Below are 19434 nucleotides of genomic sequence, written 5' to 3' on the forward strand. Positions count from 1 at the left end.
GTATGTATATATGTACTGCTGAATGAAGTGAACAGAACCAGAAGAACATTGTACACATGAACAGCAACATTGGATGATGGTCAACTATGAAATACTTGTTCATTTCAGTACAATTAACAGAGAAAATTCTAAGACTTATGATGGAAAGAACTGTGGAGTTTAAATGCAAAACAAAGTTTATTCTCTTTAATTTTTAAAAAAGATTTATCTTCTTTTCTCTCAATGCTTTTTTTCCTGTTTGGATTTGATTCTTCTTTCATAACATGATTAATATGAATTTATGTTTTGCTTGATTATACATGTATAGCCTATATTAGATTGCTTTCTGTTGGGGGAGAAGAGAGGGGAAAGGAGGGAGGGAGAAAAAAATATAAAATTCAAAGCTTTGCAAAAAAATGATTGTTGAAAACTACCTTTGCAAGCAATTGGAAAAATAAATAAAAACTCAAATAAAAGAATATATCTCTCCTTGAATATTTCAACCCACGGTTTGACATCTTCTATGCTTTTATAATATTCTAACTTCCATGATCATTATTTGAGTATGTCTCATCTAAAAAAAAAAGAGTGTAAGCTCTTTAAAAACAGTCAGTATTTATTAAGCACTTTCTATGAACCAGGTACTATTAATTTTCATTTATGCATCTTTGTTTTTAGATTTTTCAAGGCAATGGGGTTAAGTGGCTTGCCCAAGGCCATATGGCTAGGTAATTATTAAGTGTCTGAGGTCGAATTTGAACCCAGGTACTCCTAACTCCAAGGCCAGTGCTCTATTCACTGCACCACCTAGCTGCCTCTATCTGCGCCTCCTAGCTGACCCTCATTTATGCATCTTGAATACAGTAAGCAATTAATTAACAGTTGTTGAACTTAAGTCGATATGATAGTTGAGACTGTATCAGAAATTACACACTCTATTATGTTTCTTTTACTTTACTTTTTAAAATTTTTAATTAACAGAAAAAAACCAAACATCTCCTCAGAATAAAAGGGGAAAGTAGAAATAGGAAAATCTGTTCACCAACTGAAAGAGATCCTAGGAGGAAAATTTACAGGAATGTCAAAGTCAAGTTTTAAAACTCTTATGTTAAGGAAAAAGTATTTTAAGCAACAAGAAAAAACAATTTAAATACTGAAGAAATTCAATCAGGATTTCACAAAATCTAACAGTTTCTATTCTAAAAGACCATAGATCTTGGAACATTATAGTTTGAAGAACAAAAGACCTAGGTTCTATCCAGAAATAACTATCTAGCAAAGTTAAGTAAACAATCCTGAATGGGGAAAAAAATGAACATTTGAGAAATGAATAACTTTTAGGTATCTGTAACAAAAAGACCAGAACACAATGGAAAATTTAATATAAAAGATCTAAAAAATATATAAAGACAACATTAAAGTTTTATTATAAGGCACTAAGTCAAACTACTTATCATAAGCATGTGTATATATGTATATTTATAATATACGCACACACATATGTGTATGTATAGTTATATGAATTTGATTTTAATATGTATATATGTATGTATTTATATACATGTAAATGCAAATATATTTGAAAATATTATCAGTATTCTTAAAACTGTCATAATTGAGGCTGGGTTATATATGGTGGTGTGATTCTAGGTAAAAGGGAGCAATTATATTATAAAATGGGGTGTGAAAGGGAGAATTAATACAAAAGGAGATGAGGATGAAGGGCTGGTAACACTGGACCCTTACTCTCATCTGGGTTGAAAAGGAAACAACATGTACATCTGAAGGAGTCTATTAGTCTTTTGAACCAACTGTATTTCCTATGCATGTGGGATAGTGCATAGGGAGTTGACTTTGGAGTGAGTCAATCAAATCCTGCCTCTCATATATACTTTCTCTATGACCCCAGTAAACCTCTCAGTGCCCCAGACAACCTCTTATATGTTATAGTTCAAATGAAGACTTGCATTAACAGGAGTTTCCTCATTCAAGAGTTTCTTACACTACTTAAATAACAGATAGCTTAAAAAAATCATTAGCAGGGGCAGCTAGGTGGTACAGTGGATAGAATACCAGACCTGGAGTCAGGAAGACCTGAGTTCAAATCCAAACTCAGATACTTAATTACCTAGCTGTATAACCTTGGACAAGTCACTTAACCCCATTGCCTTGCATAAACCAAACCAAAAAAAAATTATTAGCATTCCAATCAATTCCATTCCTTACTCATTATTCTGTATCTTGTCCAACCTTTAATTTGTGGTTTTGATAACTCACATTTTTTCTCCCAAAGGCTTAGTGTAATTAAAAGCTATATAAAGCCCTGTATGTATTCTTTATTGGATCTGAGATCACTGATTCACAGTACTTTCTCTAAGTACAGTCTATGAGACTTTTATTTCTGTTTTTCATGCAATATGTAAGAGAACTTCTTCTAAATCTCTTGACTTTAAATGGGTACCAGTACAGCAGTGGGCTTTCCATCTGCTATTCTTTGGCCTTATTATATAACCAAGCAACAATTTTTCTTTTCTAGTCACGCACATCTATGTCCAATTCAACTCTAGTAACATATTGCAATCTATTTATGTCCACCATGTTTCTCCCTATTGATCTTGGGTGACTCATCATATCAATTCCTCAGAGATTATGGTATTCCATGATCCACAGTTAAGTTGTATTACTAAAAGGATAATGGTGCTAAAATGATGTGTTTTTGTTTCCGTGAGAAATTTTGGGTCATTGAAAGCACAATGTAATTTCCAAAATAGTTTTGATGTGAGTAGAAAATATCAATTATCAGAACACCATTGGTTGAAAACAACCAGAAGAAAATTGAATCAGATAAATAGGATAATAAAGACAGAGACATTCAAGTAGAAATTCCTTTAAGACTAATAAATATATAGCTGGAGCTCAGTGAAGAGGTCAGGTCTGAGATACAGACTTAGAAGGCATTTCTGTATGTTACTTGAGAACTTCATAGATTTAGTTAGATAGGGGCTTAAAAGTCATCTAGTTCAAATTCCTCCTTTTACAATTTAGTGAATTGAAACTCAGAGTTTGATCAAAGTGACCTTTGGTAAGAAGAGAATGTGGCAACCTTGCCCACTGATTCCAATTCTAGGAGCTCTTCACTAGTCACATTGCCTCTAAATGAAAACTGAAAATAAAAGATGAGATGAGGTAACAATGAGAAAGTTTATTTAGGAGAGAGAGGAAAAGAGGAGAGAGTAAAAGAGGAGAGAGTAAAACAAAGAGACAGAGAGAGAGACAAAAAAGTCAGAAAGCTAAAGAGAGGGAGACAGTGAGGGACAGAGACAGAGAAATAGAGAGCTAGAGTAAGAATTTCAAGGACTAAGTATTACCCAAGGAGAGCTTGGGTAAAACCTCTTTATCTTTCTGGTGTTATTTCCTTACTTGTGTGGGACTAAGCTATAATAGGATCTATGACCTTTTTCAATTATCAAATTCTGATCCTATATGGGCTCTAGAGTACCTTATTGTACTACAATAATCCTTAAAATTTAATCAGAATGTCTCTTTAGTAAACTTTCCTAGTTTCCCAGTTTTACTAGGAAAGTTACTCAGAACATTCCATCTTAATAAAAGTCCAGTACCTAACCACCTATATGAGATGATTTCAGGACTTAGGAAAGTTCTTATTCTCAAATATAAGACTTTTTCTTTCTTAGTGTTGGTTGAAATCCCCTGGACAATAAAGTTTTTCATTTCCCAATCAGAAATAAAATCCCTAAAGTGGAAATACCCCTGAAATAACACACTGACATGAGCTCACAGCATTCACAATGAAGGGCAAATGATTGGCATGAGAACATTCTCTAATTGGTTTTTTTTTTTTGAGAATGAAGAATGTTAAGAGCACAGGAAAACTAAATGATACAAAGGAAAGACAAGAGGAGTTCACAGTTAGAAAAAAGGTTGAAAAGAAAACATTAGGGAAGAAAAAGGTGCTTGAAAAGAGAGATCAGAAGAACCAAAGAAAAGTTCTTCTGAGTTCTGTCAAGGACTAGTCCAGTCTATTAGGCAAACCATAAGATCAGTTTCCTAAATATTTTATCCATTTTGCAAATTAAAACAAAATATCAAAATACCAAATCTGAGCATCGAATAGCACTTTTTTATTTTTGAATTTGAAATGAATAAATTCTTATAAAATTTCATGTCCAAGAACTATTCTGTAAAGTTTGCTTTTAGTACTTTCTTTGAAATGGTGCAAGGAAAGATTCTAAACTGACATGATAAATGAAGCAATTTATAGTCATTTTGGACATTAACACCTGATTTTCCTGGTAAGCCCTAAAACAGCAAATGAAATCAATATTATTAGTACTGCTCACTCTCTCCTAAAATACTGCTATACTTTGGAGTACAGACTGAAATTTATTGTTTTTATTAAAATTATATGAAATTTAGAAATTTTCTAATAGTTTAAAAAGTTACATAGACACCATTAAATAGAGTAAAAAAATGTTTCCTTGTAGTAAAATAACAGGAAGACATTGGTAAGTGACTCAAAGATTTTTAATAATAGGAATTTCATATTAGTCATTTTAAGATTTTAAATGCCACAGATGCTCAATATCCTGTATCCTGTATCTCTCAAAGTACAATTACTCCCTTCACTTTCATTTTTAATAGAAAATATTTCCCCAAGGGCAAATACCAAGGTGAAATATATGAATACATATTATGTGTGTATGAACATATACATTGGCATACATATAAAGACATAATTAATTCATAGATCTTGAGTATTACTAGTTTTTAGTATTATAAATACTATTAAAAATTAGCAATAATACAGCATGAATTATGTTTATCAAAATATACAATTTATAGATCAAAAGTATTATTAAAGGAATCACTACTCTTAGCAATAATATAGCAAGAACTTATGTTTACCAAAATATTATAGCTTAGTACCACACTCACATCTGCTAGAAAATTTTCAGACACAAAATTGAATCATTTTTTAAATAGCAACAAGGAAAGGAAACTCCCAAATTAAGACAGGTTCATTTAAAATGGTAGTAATTGAAACGAGATCCATTCAGTTCTCTCTTATTTTTCTTACCAATTAATTAGAAATTAGAAAGCACTCAATGGGGCAGCTAAGTGGTGCAGTTGATAGAGCACTGACCCTGGAGTCAGGAGAACCTGAGTTCAAATTTGACCTCAGACACTTAATAATTACCTAGCTGTGTGATTTTGAGCAAATCACTTAACCCCATTGCCCTGCAAAAAACTAAAAAAAAAAAATTCTCAATGACTAATTAAAATTAAATATGGGATGAAATAACAATTTGTTATTTGCTAACCTTAGCTCTAAAAATGTTCATAAACTATGAACAATTGTCATATTCAATGACAGAAGAATGGAATTCATTTGCAAGTAGTAAAAACAGCATTAGTTCATTTGTAGTAAATTCATATTTTTCAGGCAGGCAGGTGTCACAGTATATACAACATTGGACCTAGAGTCAGGAAGACTCAAGTTCACATCTAGCTTTTTGACATTTACTTGCTGTGTGACCCTTGTTACTTAACTTCTGTCTCAGTTTCCTCTTCTGTAAAATGTGGATAATGGTACTACTTTATATGGATGTTGCAAGGATCAAATGAGATAGTTTTTAATATGTATGGCTAAAGTCTACAATTATTGGTAAAAATTACAAGGTTTGTACTAACAAGGTTAATATACAGTATAACCAACTAGTCAGGAAAAAAGCATATGTATTAATATATACACGTATATGCATGTATATGTGTATGTGTGTATGCATACATGTACATATGTAGCTCCCCCAAATCAAATTTAGAGTTAGAAACTAAAAAGTCATTGTTATGAATGTTCATCAGTTCTGTCAAAAAATGTAAACAAGGTTTTGAATAATTTATATCTGAAGTAAGGCAGGGCATTTGGTAAAGATGAAGGACCTGTTGGGGTCAGTTATATCATTTTTTTTAAACCAGATTAGTCATCAAAAAGAAAAATTAAATATGTATATATGTATGCATACATATATTTATATACATTCATCTATTCATCTATTTATATATGTTTTTATACAAAACTTTGTTGATGGCAGAGTATTCCAACTCATTAAATGAACATAAAATCACATAATGTGTTACTTTGTTATATGTAAATTATAAAGGTAGGCATAATGATGTTACTAAGATTAACCACCAGCAATTAGCTCTCAAATGTAGGTTGATAAAGGAAGTAACACAACTTAAATAAAAATAAAAGATAAAATTATAAGATATGGAAGAAACAAGATAATTATCTTGTAAATGAATCGGCAAATGCAAAAAGTTTCTACTAAAAAGACAGCTATAAAAGTAGATGGTCCAGTGGAGTTCTAAAGAAATCAAAAGTTATTGAATTCACTTTGCCCAACATTTCTAGAATGTACTCCTCCTGCCCCCTCTTCCCCCTCCCCATAAGAAAAAAATAGATAGATTAAACTTTGTAAGGGATGTAAAACTGCACACACACAAACATCCCACAGGTGAAGAATAGTAAAGAGAAGGAGACAAAAGGTAACTTAGTATGGGGTAGGGGAAGCAGGTATAGCCTTTTTTCACAAAGAAAACTCAATAAGCTTTAGATCTATTATGAAAGTTTATAGTTTAATACCTTTCTTGGGCAACATATTTATAATAGAGTTTAAGAATATTCTTAAATGGGAACAATATGAACTTATGAAAGGCAGATCACAGGTAAAAATTATTTCCAATAGGAAAAACTTTATATATTGACTAATTCCACCTTATTACAAATGAGGAAATGGGTCTCAAGATAGGAAGACTCACCTTCCTAAGTTCAAATCTGACTTTAGACACTTACTACTTGGATAACCCTGGACAAGTCACTTCACCACCAGTTTCCTCATCTGTAAAATGAACTAGAGAAGGAAATGACAGACCACTCCAGTATCTTTGCCAAGAAAACCCCAATGGGATCATAAAGAGTAGGACATAGCTGAAAGGACTAACAACTTACCCATGTCAGTGAGGTAATGTAGTAGCTAAAACCCTTTCCTTAAATCTATTATTTGTAGGGATTTTGAAGTAATAATGAATCATATTTATAGAATACAATATAATTTTAAAAACATTTTTCTCAAAACTGTGATGGAGAGTGTACAGATATTATCTCCATTTCACAGTTAAACTAGTTCAGAGAAATAAAGTGATTTGTGACCAAAGTTAATTTCTTGTAAGTAGAAGTCTTCTGGATTCAAGTTCAGTGGTCAAAGATCAAAGCAAAACTCTTAAACTGTTTATTTGGATTTTTAGAAGAAATTTTAGAAGTGGGTTTCATTTTTAAGATGAGTTAACTTATTATATTCAGGAAGAAGAGAATATGAGCAATGGGAGTCTGAATAAAAGAATGAATCCAAGTGCTGACACTGAGATACACCCTCATTTAAGGTATAAAAAGAAGAGAAAGCCCTTCAGGAGTAGATCCCCTCTGGGTAATCATGGACAAGAAACAAACCAGATGAGGAGCAGGGGAGTTATAATCTTGGATGTATTGTCATCAATGATATTATAGAGCATTCAAAGTATCAGAGTATCACTTTTTACCTTGTTTGGTTTCTCAGATGTTAGTTCTCGCTTTCCTAGATGGTTTCCCATCCTGAGTCACTCAGCTGGTCAGTGGCTGAAAGGAAAAAAAAAGTTCTTAGTCTAAAAACCTGTAGTATGGAATAAAAAACTTGGATAAAAATGTGACTTAAATCCCTAAACTATGATAAAATGGGGGTAATGACAGCATCTGTCTCTTAGGATAATCATAAAATTAATTGTGGTTAGATAAAAAGATAAGTTTTGAAGATAAGCATCATATAAATAAATGTGAACTATTATTTATTGCTATTATTACATCCATCTGCATATATACATATATATATATATATATATATATATATATATATATATATATATATATATATGAGTATAGCTATTGTTAGCTAAAATTTCTTCAATGTTTACTTCATGCCAGCTACTGTGTTAAAAGATGGATACAAAGAAAGGCAAAAAACCCCCTAAAAAAACCAAAATAAAACTCAATCCCTGTCCTCAAGGAGTATACATTCTAATAGGGGGAGGGGAAGCAACATAATTAATAGGTATGAAAAAGTTATATATGGAGTAGATAAAAGGTATTCTGACATAGGAGGTATTTAACAGCACACTCAACACAGACACACATTCCTATCTCTAACATAAACTGGAGATTACTTTGGTAAAATGACATTATTCTTTTTACATCTTTAAATAATCTAATTAAATACAATGTTCAGTTTTTAAGAACTTAAAATAAAGATATAATTACTTTTTAAAATATCACAAACTATTTAATTCCTAGGCTGAATTGCCACTAACGATTTTGTCCAAGAATATTTTTAAGTGAAAATAATGGAAAATATAATGTTGCTTTTTTTGTTAAAGTTTGTGAATGTGTTCCACTCAACAAAAATGTATAATTTCAGTTACCAAATATTACAATGTGGATGGACAAAAAACTTTTTCTCATTATATCAACTCATGTAAGTTTCCTTTTTAAAATGTCTCATTTTTGATTTATGATTTTTCTGTGATTCACCTCTACTTAAATTTTTCAAGTTACTAACATGAAATTATCAAGTGTCACAGCAATTAAAAAATGATTGCTCTAGGATGCAGGGTTAATTTTGAAGTGGCTAAATTCAATGCCTAACTTGCTTTATTGAAAAGTTTATTTATCTTTTCTCCATCCCTATCTACAAAATGAAAAGTCACTTTCAAAAATATCTTAAAGGTTATATAAAGGTCAGTGAAATATTAGGAAAGAACCCAACGTGTTTTTTTTTTTTTTTAAAGAGGAATGGCTAATTTTTATAAAAAGCTCTCTTAAACATTAGAATATCAAGAATGAAGACTTACTAAGATGGACAATAAACTAAAGAATGGCTGAAATTTGGGAAAACTATTGGTTCAAAAGGCAAAGTTTGCCCATTTTTGACTCTCATTTAGACAGACCTCGATCTCACAAATATAATTTTAGCAACATTCTAGCATCTGTCTTTGGATTTTTAAATTAAATGTTGTTATAAATGACTCATACTTAGTCCAGAGTGATTAAAATGGCTTTTATTAAGATATCTTAACAAAAGGATCACCTCTCTCGAGGGAACAGGGGTGGCAAATTCCTAAAATGCCGGGTCTTATATGCACTTTCAAAGACTTGTTCTTCCCCACTTCATGACAATCATTGGCAGGGGTCAGAATCTAATTTGTACAATCACTTCCATACATTTTTCCCAATCCAGCTAATTACACTAATGTGTGGGACACAGTGTGGGAACAGCAATCTCCTTGAGCATATGCAAAGGAGAAGGATAAAGACCCTAGTTTAATTCAGAACTAGGTGGAGCAAATTTAACCTAACCTCAAGTTTTGATCAGGTTAAGGCTAAGTCTTTTGACTTATACTCACATACCTGCCCAAAGGCACCAATACACAACACAGACCCCAATCTTTGTAATGTAAAACTATCTTCCTTTACATTCTTGTGGAACCCAAACACACCCACATATTCCTCACAATGTCAAGAAAATTATTATTGTATCAATATGTTTCTCTGGAATTTTCTACTAGTAATCTAGCCCTTGATCTAGATTATTAGTTTAAATTTATTTTCATTTATTTAAGGCAAAGTGACTTGTCCAAGGTCACACAGCTAGGCAATTATTAAATGTCTGAGGTGCTCCTGTCTCCAGGTCCTCCTGACTCCAGGACTGGTGCTCTATCTACTGTGCCACCTAGCTGCTCCCCGATTATTGGTTTTTGAAGCTAATTTTAAAATTTTGTTATTCCTTTCACAAGAATTGGAGTTTTAATATACTTATAAACATTACATATTTTCATCATAGTAATGAATACCGCCTGTTGGATTCAGAGAACACAAATGTTTTCCTGTTAGTGCAGAGCTTCAAAGAAAAAAAATTCCTCCTGTGCCTAAGCTATTTCTCCTTTATCAGAAAATATGAATAGCAAGCCTTTGTCCCAGTTGTTGTTGGTAGGCCAGTACAAACACTGCCCAAAAGAAAGAGTCGTGCTAATTTCTATCCTGTCAGTAGGCACGTCAAATTTTTAAAAACTTATCTTTGGACAGAAATTGTGACTAAACCGAAATCTGTATTTAGGGGACTTCATCTTCCTTTCTTGTCCCCTACTTTATTTTGGCCCCTTTCCCCAGACACTCAGTGGTCTACTAAAGCTTCCTGGATAAAGTCTCAGGGCCAACCACAGCAGGTCACCTGTCCTCCCCCACATCTCATTCTTCACTGTCAAAAGCCTCATTCCATCCCAGACTCTTCTAGAAACAATAATAATGATAATAATAATTAGTATTTCTCTAGTGCTTTCAAGTTTGCAATGCAGCTTATCAATATTATTTCAATTTATCTTCACAAGAACCATGTGAAGAAGGTGCTATTATTATCTTTTTAAAGATGAGGAAACCAAGGCAGACAGGGTTACACAGCTAGAAAGTGTCTGAGATCAGATTTGAACTCATCCTGCTCCAGCCTTTCATTCATTATACCATCTAGCTGCCTGATGTCTAGCTAACCAATTTCAGATAACAAAAGTATAAAGAAAGCTGATCTATGCACAAAGCATCTCTAAAGGCATTTCCTCACATGGAAGAGGCTTGGAAGCCTGATTCTGGGAGAGTTAGGATGATGTGTCCTGAAAAATAACATTCTATAACTAGTCTATTAACTGGCTGTAACTGAAACAGAGGACTCCTTCAAAAAGGCCTTTACTGAACAATAAAACTGAGCACACTCTTTGATCCTGCAAATCATTACTAGGTCTGTATCCCAAAGAGATCACAAAAAAAGGTAAAAAACCCATATGTACAAAATATTCTTAGCAGCTTTTTTGTAATGGCAAAGAATTGGATATTGAGAGAATGTACATCAATTGGGGAATGGCTAAACAAACTGTTATATGAATGTGATGAAACACTGTTGTTGTATAAGAAATCATGAGAGACAGGGACAGGGAATAGAGCACCTGCCCTGGAGTCAGGAGGACATGAGTTCAAATTTTGCCTCAGACACTTAATAATTACCAGCTGTGTGTCCTTGGACAAGTCACTCAATCCTATTGCCCTGCAATACCCCCCCCCAAAAAAAAAACCTGGAAAGATTTGCATGAACTGATCTGAGTGAAGTGAGCAGAACCTGAAGAACATTTTACATATTAAGAACATTGTTTTTGCTCATTTCAGCAGTACAATAATCAAAGATGATTCTAAAGGACTTGTAAAGAAAAATACCATCCACTTGTAGAGAAGGAACAATGAAGCCTGAAAGCAGACCAAAATTGACAATTTTCAATTTTTAAAATTTGTTTTTTTTCTCTCTCATGTTTTTTTCTCCTTTCTGTTTTGATTCTTCTTTCATAACATGAATAATATGGAAGTATGTTTAACATAGTTATATATGTAAAGCCTATATTAAGATTGCTCTCTGTCAGGGGGGAGGGAAGAAAGAAATGGAAAAAATATGAAACTCAAAATCTTACAAAAATGATTATTGAAAACTATTTTTCATATAGTCAGAAAAATAATTTAAAATTTTTAAAAAGACTTTTGCTGTCCTCCTTCTTTCTCTTCAACTCATTTTCTGTTCAACTATTGATCTTGGTGGAGCTCCTTCCTTATAATGTTGGGTGAAAGTCATTGCTGTAAAGGGGGAAAGGTCTTAGAAGTCTTAGAAGACTATGGGGTCTTATAATATAGGTCTAGATCCTTTGCCTGCTTTAATGCTTGTTTTTCTCTTTTTCTTTATTTTAGGAAAAGGGTAAGTGTTGTCCTATTGTCCCAGTATCCAGGTTTTGTAACTAAGTCATTATCAATGGCCCGAGGAGCAAGGATTGCTCTTAGGAGTGACTTTTAGAATGTATTCCAGTGGTAACTGAGACAAGGTCTCATCTGGCAGCATGCAGTATAACTTTTGGAAATGGTGGGGCCACTGAAGTAAACATTATACTGAAATAAACCCAAATTCAATTCATAAGCTAGCTGAGATAGAAGAGTGTGTGTGACTCTGAGGTGTTGGGGTAAAATGGACTTTTGTTTGTGCTAAATCTTTGAAGTAAATATTCCTTTATAAAACCTAGTTGCTGTTAAGTGGCTAAATTGAACTGGGATACTGGCACCTAGGGGAAATTAGTTTGGTGCAATGCATAGAGCTTGCAATCAGAAAGACTCATTCATCTTCATGAGTTCAAATCTAGCCTTAGAGAGACTTATTTGTGTAACTCTGGGCAAGTCACTTAAGACTGGTTGCCTCAGTTCCTCATCTGTAAATGAGATGGAAAAGGAAATGACAAACCACTCCAGTGGCTTTGCCAAGAAAATCCCAAATGGGGTCTTGATTGAAACAGCTTAATGGCAACAACAACTTTGGCACCAAAGAGTACAAGGAATCTAGTTGGTAGGGGCTCAAGTTGATGACAGTAAATTAGAGATATCATACCCTAATTCCTCAGAGGTATCCTGGAACTCTGAGGGAGAAGATGAAGATGATTGGCCACAATGTTCTCAGTACACTAGAACCCCAGAATTGGGGAAAAAACCCAGTATCGTAGACTTTAACTAGTCCAGTCCTCAACTAAGGTAAGCATACTTTAAAAATGGTTATACAGTCTTCATTTAAATTCTAAATAGGTAGAGTTCATTGCTAGGGAGTGATAACTGTTTTGAATTTTTTTCCTTAACCTGAATTTAATTCTTCCTTCTCATAACTTCTATCCATTGCCCCCAATTCTGCCTTTGGGTACCAAGCAGAAAAAATTAAATTTCTTCTCTTACAGCAAAACTCTTCACATATTTGAAATCATTTATTAAATATGTCTTGTCCAGCCAATTCTTCTCTTCTCCAGGATAAGTATTCTTCAAACAATTCTTTTTGTTTTTGGCAAGACAATGGGGTTAAGTGACTTACCCAAGGTCACACAGCTAGGTAATTATTAAACATCTGAGACCAAATTTGAACTCGGGTCCTCCTGACTTCAGGACCTGTTGCTCTATTCACTATGCCACCTAGCTACCCCATACTCTGGTTTTCAACCTCAACCATGCTTATCTCTAGGACTTCACACAGTCCAGCACAAAGTATTAACTGACTTGACCACTAAAATGAAACTGCTCTTTCCAAGGCTACCAAAAATTATCTAATTGTAAAATGCAATAGCCTTTACTCAGTCCTCATCTCTGTTAACTTCTCTGCAGTTTTAAACATAGTTGTCTACTCCTTCCTCTTGAATACTCTAATCTCCCTGGTTTTCCAGATCCTGTAATCTTCTTATTCTCCTCATTTCTACCTGTCAGATCCTTCTCAGTCTCCTTTGCTATATTATTATGGTGCCTATGACCCCAAATGCCTGCTGGAAAGTCTTACCTGGATGTCCCATAGGGATCTCAAAAGTCAACATGTCTGAAACCACTATTCATCTCCCTCAAAACATACTCTATTTTTTCTATTTCTGTTTAAGTTATCACCCATACTTCCTAGTCTCCTAGTCCCCAGATTCTGTATTGTGGAGTTATCCTTAATTCTTCACTATCCCTTGTTCTCATATCTATTCATCAAGTCTTAGTGATTTTTAACTTCATGGCATCTCATATGTGAGGTTAAATATATATATATATATAAATGCATATATAATAATATAATATATATAATGCATATATATATATATAGTGTGTGTGTGCCTCACTCTTACTATTCATATAGCCACCAGGATATTTCATTCTATCATCATCATCTCTTGCCCAAACTATTCCAGTAAACTCCTAATTGTCCTCCACACTTCAGGTCTAAACTTTCCAGTCCATTACAGCTTTCAGATTAATATTCCTAAAGTTCTGACCACGTTATTTCCCTGCTTAAGAAGCTTCAGTGGCTCCCTCCTGCATCTAAGATAAAAATAAACCCCATACACTCCTCTGGCACTTAAAACCCTTTACCATCTGGCTTCAGGCTGTTTTTCCAAATTGATCTCACATTATTCTTCCCACCACATCCTAGCCAACTTGCCTAGTTGGTGGTCACATCATTCCATCTCCTGTTCCTGTGCCTTTGCATAAATTGTCTGTCTCTCATTTATGGTATGTCCTCTATTCTCACCTCTACCTCACAGAATTCCTAGCTTTCTTCTAAAGAAAACAGCTTAGGTGCCACCTCTGACACGAGGCCTATCCTAATCCTGCCAATGGTTAGTGCTCTTTCCTCCCTTCCCTGACTCTGAATTATATTTTGTACACATGCTATTTTTCCTTCCAGTAGAATTTAAATAGAATTTGTTGTAACCCTGGTGCCTGCAGGCTAATTGCCCCAAAGGGGCAGTACTTACTGGGTTGAATTGAATTAAGCATGGTGGAGTGGACAGAAAACTGGATTTGGAGTGGGAGGAACTAGATTTGGAGGAACTGGATTTGGAGGACCTGGATTTGAATCATAGCTTTAGTGCTTTCTATTTGTCAACTCTCTTAACCTTTCTGGGCCTCAGTTTCCTTCTCTGTAAAATGAAGGACTTGGACTAGATGACTTCTAAGTTTCCTTCCAAATCACAAATTCTATGAAAATCACATTACAATGTTAACACATTATCCCTTCCCAAGGAACATTTTTGCTTTAACAGAGGTCTTCTTTAATGCCTTCAGTGAATGATGTGGGAAGCTGGAAGGAGGTATTTTGGAGCATGGGGATATTTAAATATTCCTCAAATCTCAACACAAAAGTGGCTTTCTATTTTAGCTAGGGAAATGATTGGCTCTAGCTCTGTTTCTATGTTTTGTGGAGGGAGAGTATTTCCTCCAAGAAAAATGGACTGCTTATGTTGGTTTTATAAATGCACACATGGCATCTAGGCCTGTGATTATTTATAATATAAAATAATACAAATAACAATTTATATTTATTTAGCATTTAAGGTTTGAAAAGTATTTTACAGTCATTATCTTATCTGACCCTCTCAACAATCCTGGGAAGAAGATGATAGCATCTTCATTTTGCAGATTAGGAAAATGAAACTCATAGAAATAGTAAATTGACTTTCCCCCATCACATAGTTTATTAATATCTGAAATGAGTGATGAACCCAATTCCTCCCAAGTTGTGTCTTTTCTGTTCAGCTGTCTTCCTAGACATTCCATTCACTGCTTAGCAAAATGGCAAACTTGCTTATACTACATACAGACTCCTAGATACTGAGAATAGAAGAAAAGAGATATTTTGTGAATTCATGAGTCATTTGAGGTTATCTTATTATGCTTATTAAGAATTGTCAGATCTTAAAGAAATAACTTCTCTGGTGGAAGGAAAATAAAAAAAAATAAGAAGAAAATGATATAACAGTTTGATGCATGGGAGCCTTTAAGACATTAAGTTATTCCATCCCAGTGAGAATCCCCTTCTTGGTTGTAACATTTCTTATTTAACCATGGACTCACAGAATGATGGAAAACTAGAGCTAGAAGGGAATGAAGAGAGACAGAACCTCTAGGATAGTGGCTTCCAACCTTTAGAAGCCTGAAGATCTTCTTTTCATGTCAAAATATTTTCAGATTCCAACATTTTGATAGCAGTTTTATGATTATATATATATATATATATATATATATATATATGAAGACAGAAAGCTACTGTATAAGATCCCAAATTTAGATCTCAAAGGGACCTTAGGAGTCATCTAATTTAACACCTTAATTTTATAGATGGTGAAACTGGGAGCCAGGGCAGTTAAGTGACTTGTACATGGTCACATAGTACTAAATATTGGACCTTATATTTAAAGCCAGGACCTCTGACTTGTGAGTCAGAGCTTTGGTCAATGGATTGTATAATCTTTGGGAAGTACTCTTTAAAGAATATTTATTTTTGCAATCATAAAAATATTTCTTTATATATTTGAAAAATAGGAGTGAGACATTGAGTCTTTGCCACTGGACTCTGGTGACTCTGGAGGAGAGAATGAGACTGATGACTTTGCATAACTCAGCCTCACTTAAATCCAATTCACTTGCAAGTCAAGACATCACCCTCCTGGCAATCCTCTGAGAAGAAATGACAAACAGTAGTCTATATAAAGTATGTGCTTAATATACTGTTAGAATGAATATTTTATTAGAACTAAAGATGATCAAAATGACAAAATTTGGGACACATAGTATAACACAAAATGGATTTTAAGGTCCACCCTGAAATAACTCCATTCTCTTGATCACTTCCTAGGTTCCCTAGTCCACAGGTCAGTCCACAACCAACACACTTATTTTAGAGGAAGAATATAATACCCAAGAACATCAAATAACTTGATGAATGTCCCATAACAATTTATAGGTATAGAGGAAACAAAAATACAGCTTTCATATGTTACTCATTTTCTGGCTAATAATCACAAATCATTGACAAACTATTTCATTAAAACTGAACAGTTTGCTTAACCCACAGTACATTATCAGCTAAGAATTCAACATTAGAAGCTGACTGCTGTAGCAAACTGAGAAAAACCATCTGCTAGACAAAATGATCTCAGTGGTTATAGGTCATCAGGTTTTAAAACTAATCAGATTGAAAGAGCAAATCTGATGTGTATAGAATGACTCACTGAAGCTGCCTTAATAATCAGAGAGCTCATAGTCCAAATGTGAATCATTTCTGGGGTAAATAGTTTTTAGACTTTAATGCACAATAATGGAGAAAGGCAGAGGGAAAGCAAGGGAGGGAGAAATGATTAATAATAGTCTGCAAAAAAGTCTCATAGGGTAGCTGAGCACTGGGTGCCTAAATCTTGATTTTTCTAGTGGGAACATCTGTCTGCTATTTGTAAAGTCCCAGAGTAGAGCATGTGATTAAATAAAATTTATTAAAAATAATATATGGTGAATCTAATTAGTTAAGCTTTCAAAAAAGTTTGGGTCTTTATATCTGGTAAAGATAAGGATAGAGTGCTGTATTCCCTTAAGATGGTGCTTCTATACCTCAAATGAGGATTTTAATACAAAAAATTCCAATCATATTGTGACATTATTTTCTGATGTGGTCAACTTTCATTAGTAGAAGTAACATCCTGGTTTGGGGAAGCAAATGAGGAATTTAACAACCTCCACAACAATGTTGATTTGTTTTTGTAGATGGATAAATATAGGATCTGGGGCAAACCAAGTCCTAAGGTTTTTGAATAAACTTTCTACTTTTACTGAACAATTGAAAGCCTTAGTAAACTTCTGAAATTGATCTTCTGGAGAGCAATTTGGAATTAGGACTAAAGGGCAATAAAACTGTGCTTCCCTTTGATCCAGTATTATCACTACTGAGTTTGTATCCTGAAGAGATCATAAAAAAGGGTAAAAATTCCACATGCACTAAAAATATTTATAGCAGCATTTTTTTTGTAGTGGCAAAGAATTGGAAATTGAGGAGAAATGGCTGAACAAATTATGGTATTTGAATGTGATGAAACACTTTTGTTCTTTAAAAAATCAAGTACATCAGAAAATTCTGGAAAGACTTATATGGATTGGTACAGAACCAAAAGAATATTCTATACACAAACATCAGCATGAGGTGATGATGGACTTGTTCATTTTAGCAGTACAATAATCAAAGACAATTTTAAAGGACTTAAGATGGCAAATACCAAAGATATCCAGAGAAGGAACTGTGGAGTTTAAATGAAGACCAAAACTTATTATCTTCATTTTTTAAAGTTGTCTTACGTATTATGTCATTTTTTTCCCTCTCTAATGTTTTCTTCCTTTCATTTTGATTTGATTCTTCCCTCATAACTTGATCAATATGCATCTTTTGTTTAGCATGTAGAGCTATAAATGTAGAGCCTATATCAGATTGATTTTTGTCAGGGGAAGGAGAGAGGTAAGGAGAAAAATATAAAACTCAAAATCTTGCCAAAAGAAATTGGTGAAAACTACTGTTTCTTGTATTTGGGGAAAAAATAAAATATTAAAAAAATTTCTGAATGGTCATCTTTGAGAAAACCATCTCTCATTAACTTCAAAATCCTCTTTAGTTTGACTTCCAAACTAATCATTATTCAACTGAACCTCCAAATTTACCAATGATCCCTTAGGTGTCAAATCTAATAGCTTTTCTCTCAAATTTTTTTTTTTGCCCTTTCTGAAGACATTGACACTGTAAATCACTCTTTACTGGATAATTTTTCCTCTCTGAGTTTTTAATGACATTGCATTTTCCCTGTATATTTGTTTGTTTCTTCTTTTTGGAATCCTTTGGGGAGTCCTAATCCATTCATTTTTATGACTCCAAGCTGGAAGAAATGCTGCCACCTATCTCACTTTGCTAATTCTGAAACTAATGTCCCAGTCCAAACCTCACTTGATCATTGTTTGGATTCTGATGGCTAGATTGAGCGTAAACAGCAATTTTTTCTGTCTGGATCAGGAAATTCAAGGGCCTTTTCAACTCCAGACCAGGGCTCTAACTGTTATGCCACATAGCTTCCCAGGTGGTTATATACAGACAATCTTCTCTCCTAAGCTCCAGTCCCATATCATAAACTGCCTTTTGGAAATTTAAAACTGAATGTTCAGTAGGAATCTCAAATTCAATATATCCAAAACAGGACTCATTATCTTCCCCTCAAACCTTCACTCTTCAAACTTTCCCATTAGTATTGATGGAACTATCATCTTCCCAGTTCCCTCAAATTATTTGCATTCATTCTACATATAAAATTTGCTGTAAATTTCTTACCATTTTTACTTTCACAACATCACTCATATGTTCCCTCCTGTTCTGTCACATACTCACCACTCTTGCACAGGCCCTTATCACCTCCCACCTAAACCAGTGACTTTTCTTCTAACTGGTCTGCCAGACTCCACTATATGTCAAGGTTATTTTCCTAAAGTACAAGTATGAAAATATTATTTTTTTTGTTGTTTAATGATCTCCACTGGCTCCTTATCACCACCAGGATCAAATTTTAAGTCATCTGTCTTATATTTAAGTCATCTGTATGTTTATATTTAACACAGCTCCTCATAAACTAGTCTCTCTTTCAAGCTTTCTGGCTTTTTTTAGAATAGAATTCCTCCAAGATAATACTTCTGCTCTAGTCAAGCTTCTGGGATGAAGGTTAGGCAAGAAATGAGTCAAAGAATGGCCTCTTTTACCTAGTCAAAAAAAATCAATCTAGGTTAGGAGATGAAATGATATGACCATTAAAAGGCAAGTTTGACTAGGAAGGCAGAACTCCTTATGATATTATTTGCTTAATTTGTACTGTGAATGAAGGGTTTATTTAATAAAAGTCAATTATCAGTTCTGTCCAAATCATAAATTTCCAGATGAGCAGTTTAAGGAAAGAAGACCTTAA

General features: G+C 33.8%; 1 protein-coding gene across 7 annotated transcripts in view; it reads right to left on the reverse strand.

Annotated features, from left to right (window-relative positions):
- Window positions 1-19434, reverse strand: part of LOC141500000 (myelin basic protein-like) — a 198436-nt gene that overhangs the window by 138583 nt on the left and 40419 nt on the right. For all 7 annotated transcript variants that reach the window (XM_074202845.1, XM_074202842.1, XM_074202844.1 and 4 more), the window contains exon 2: window positions 7600-7675. In XM_074202845.1, coding sequence (XP_074058946.1) covers window positions 7600-7650 — 51 coding nt within the window. In that variant the 5' untranslated portion in view covers window positions 7651-7675. The remainder of the gene's footprint in view (window positions 1-7599; window positions 7676-19434) is intronic.

The sequence above is a fragment of the Macrotis lagotis genome, chromosome X (genome assembly GCF_037893015.1).
Source record: "Macrotis lagotis isolate mMagLag1 chromosome X, bilby.v1.9.chrom.fasta, whole genome shotgun sequence".
In the NCBI taxonomy this organism is placed as follows: domain Eukaryota; kingdom Metazoa; phylum Chordata; class Mammalia; order Peramelemorphia; family Peramelidae; genus Macrotis; species Macrotis lagotis.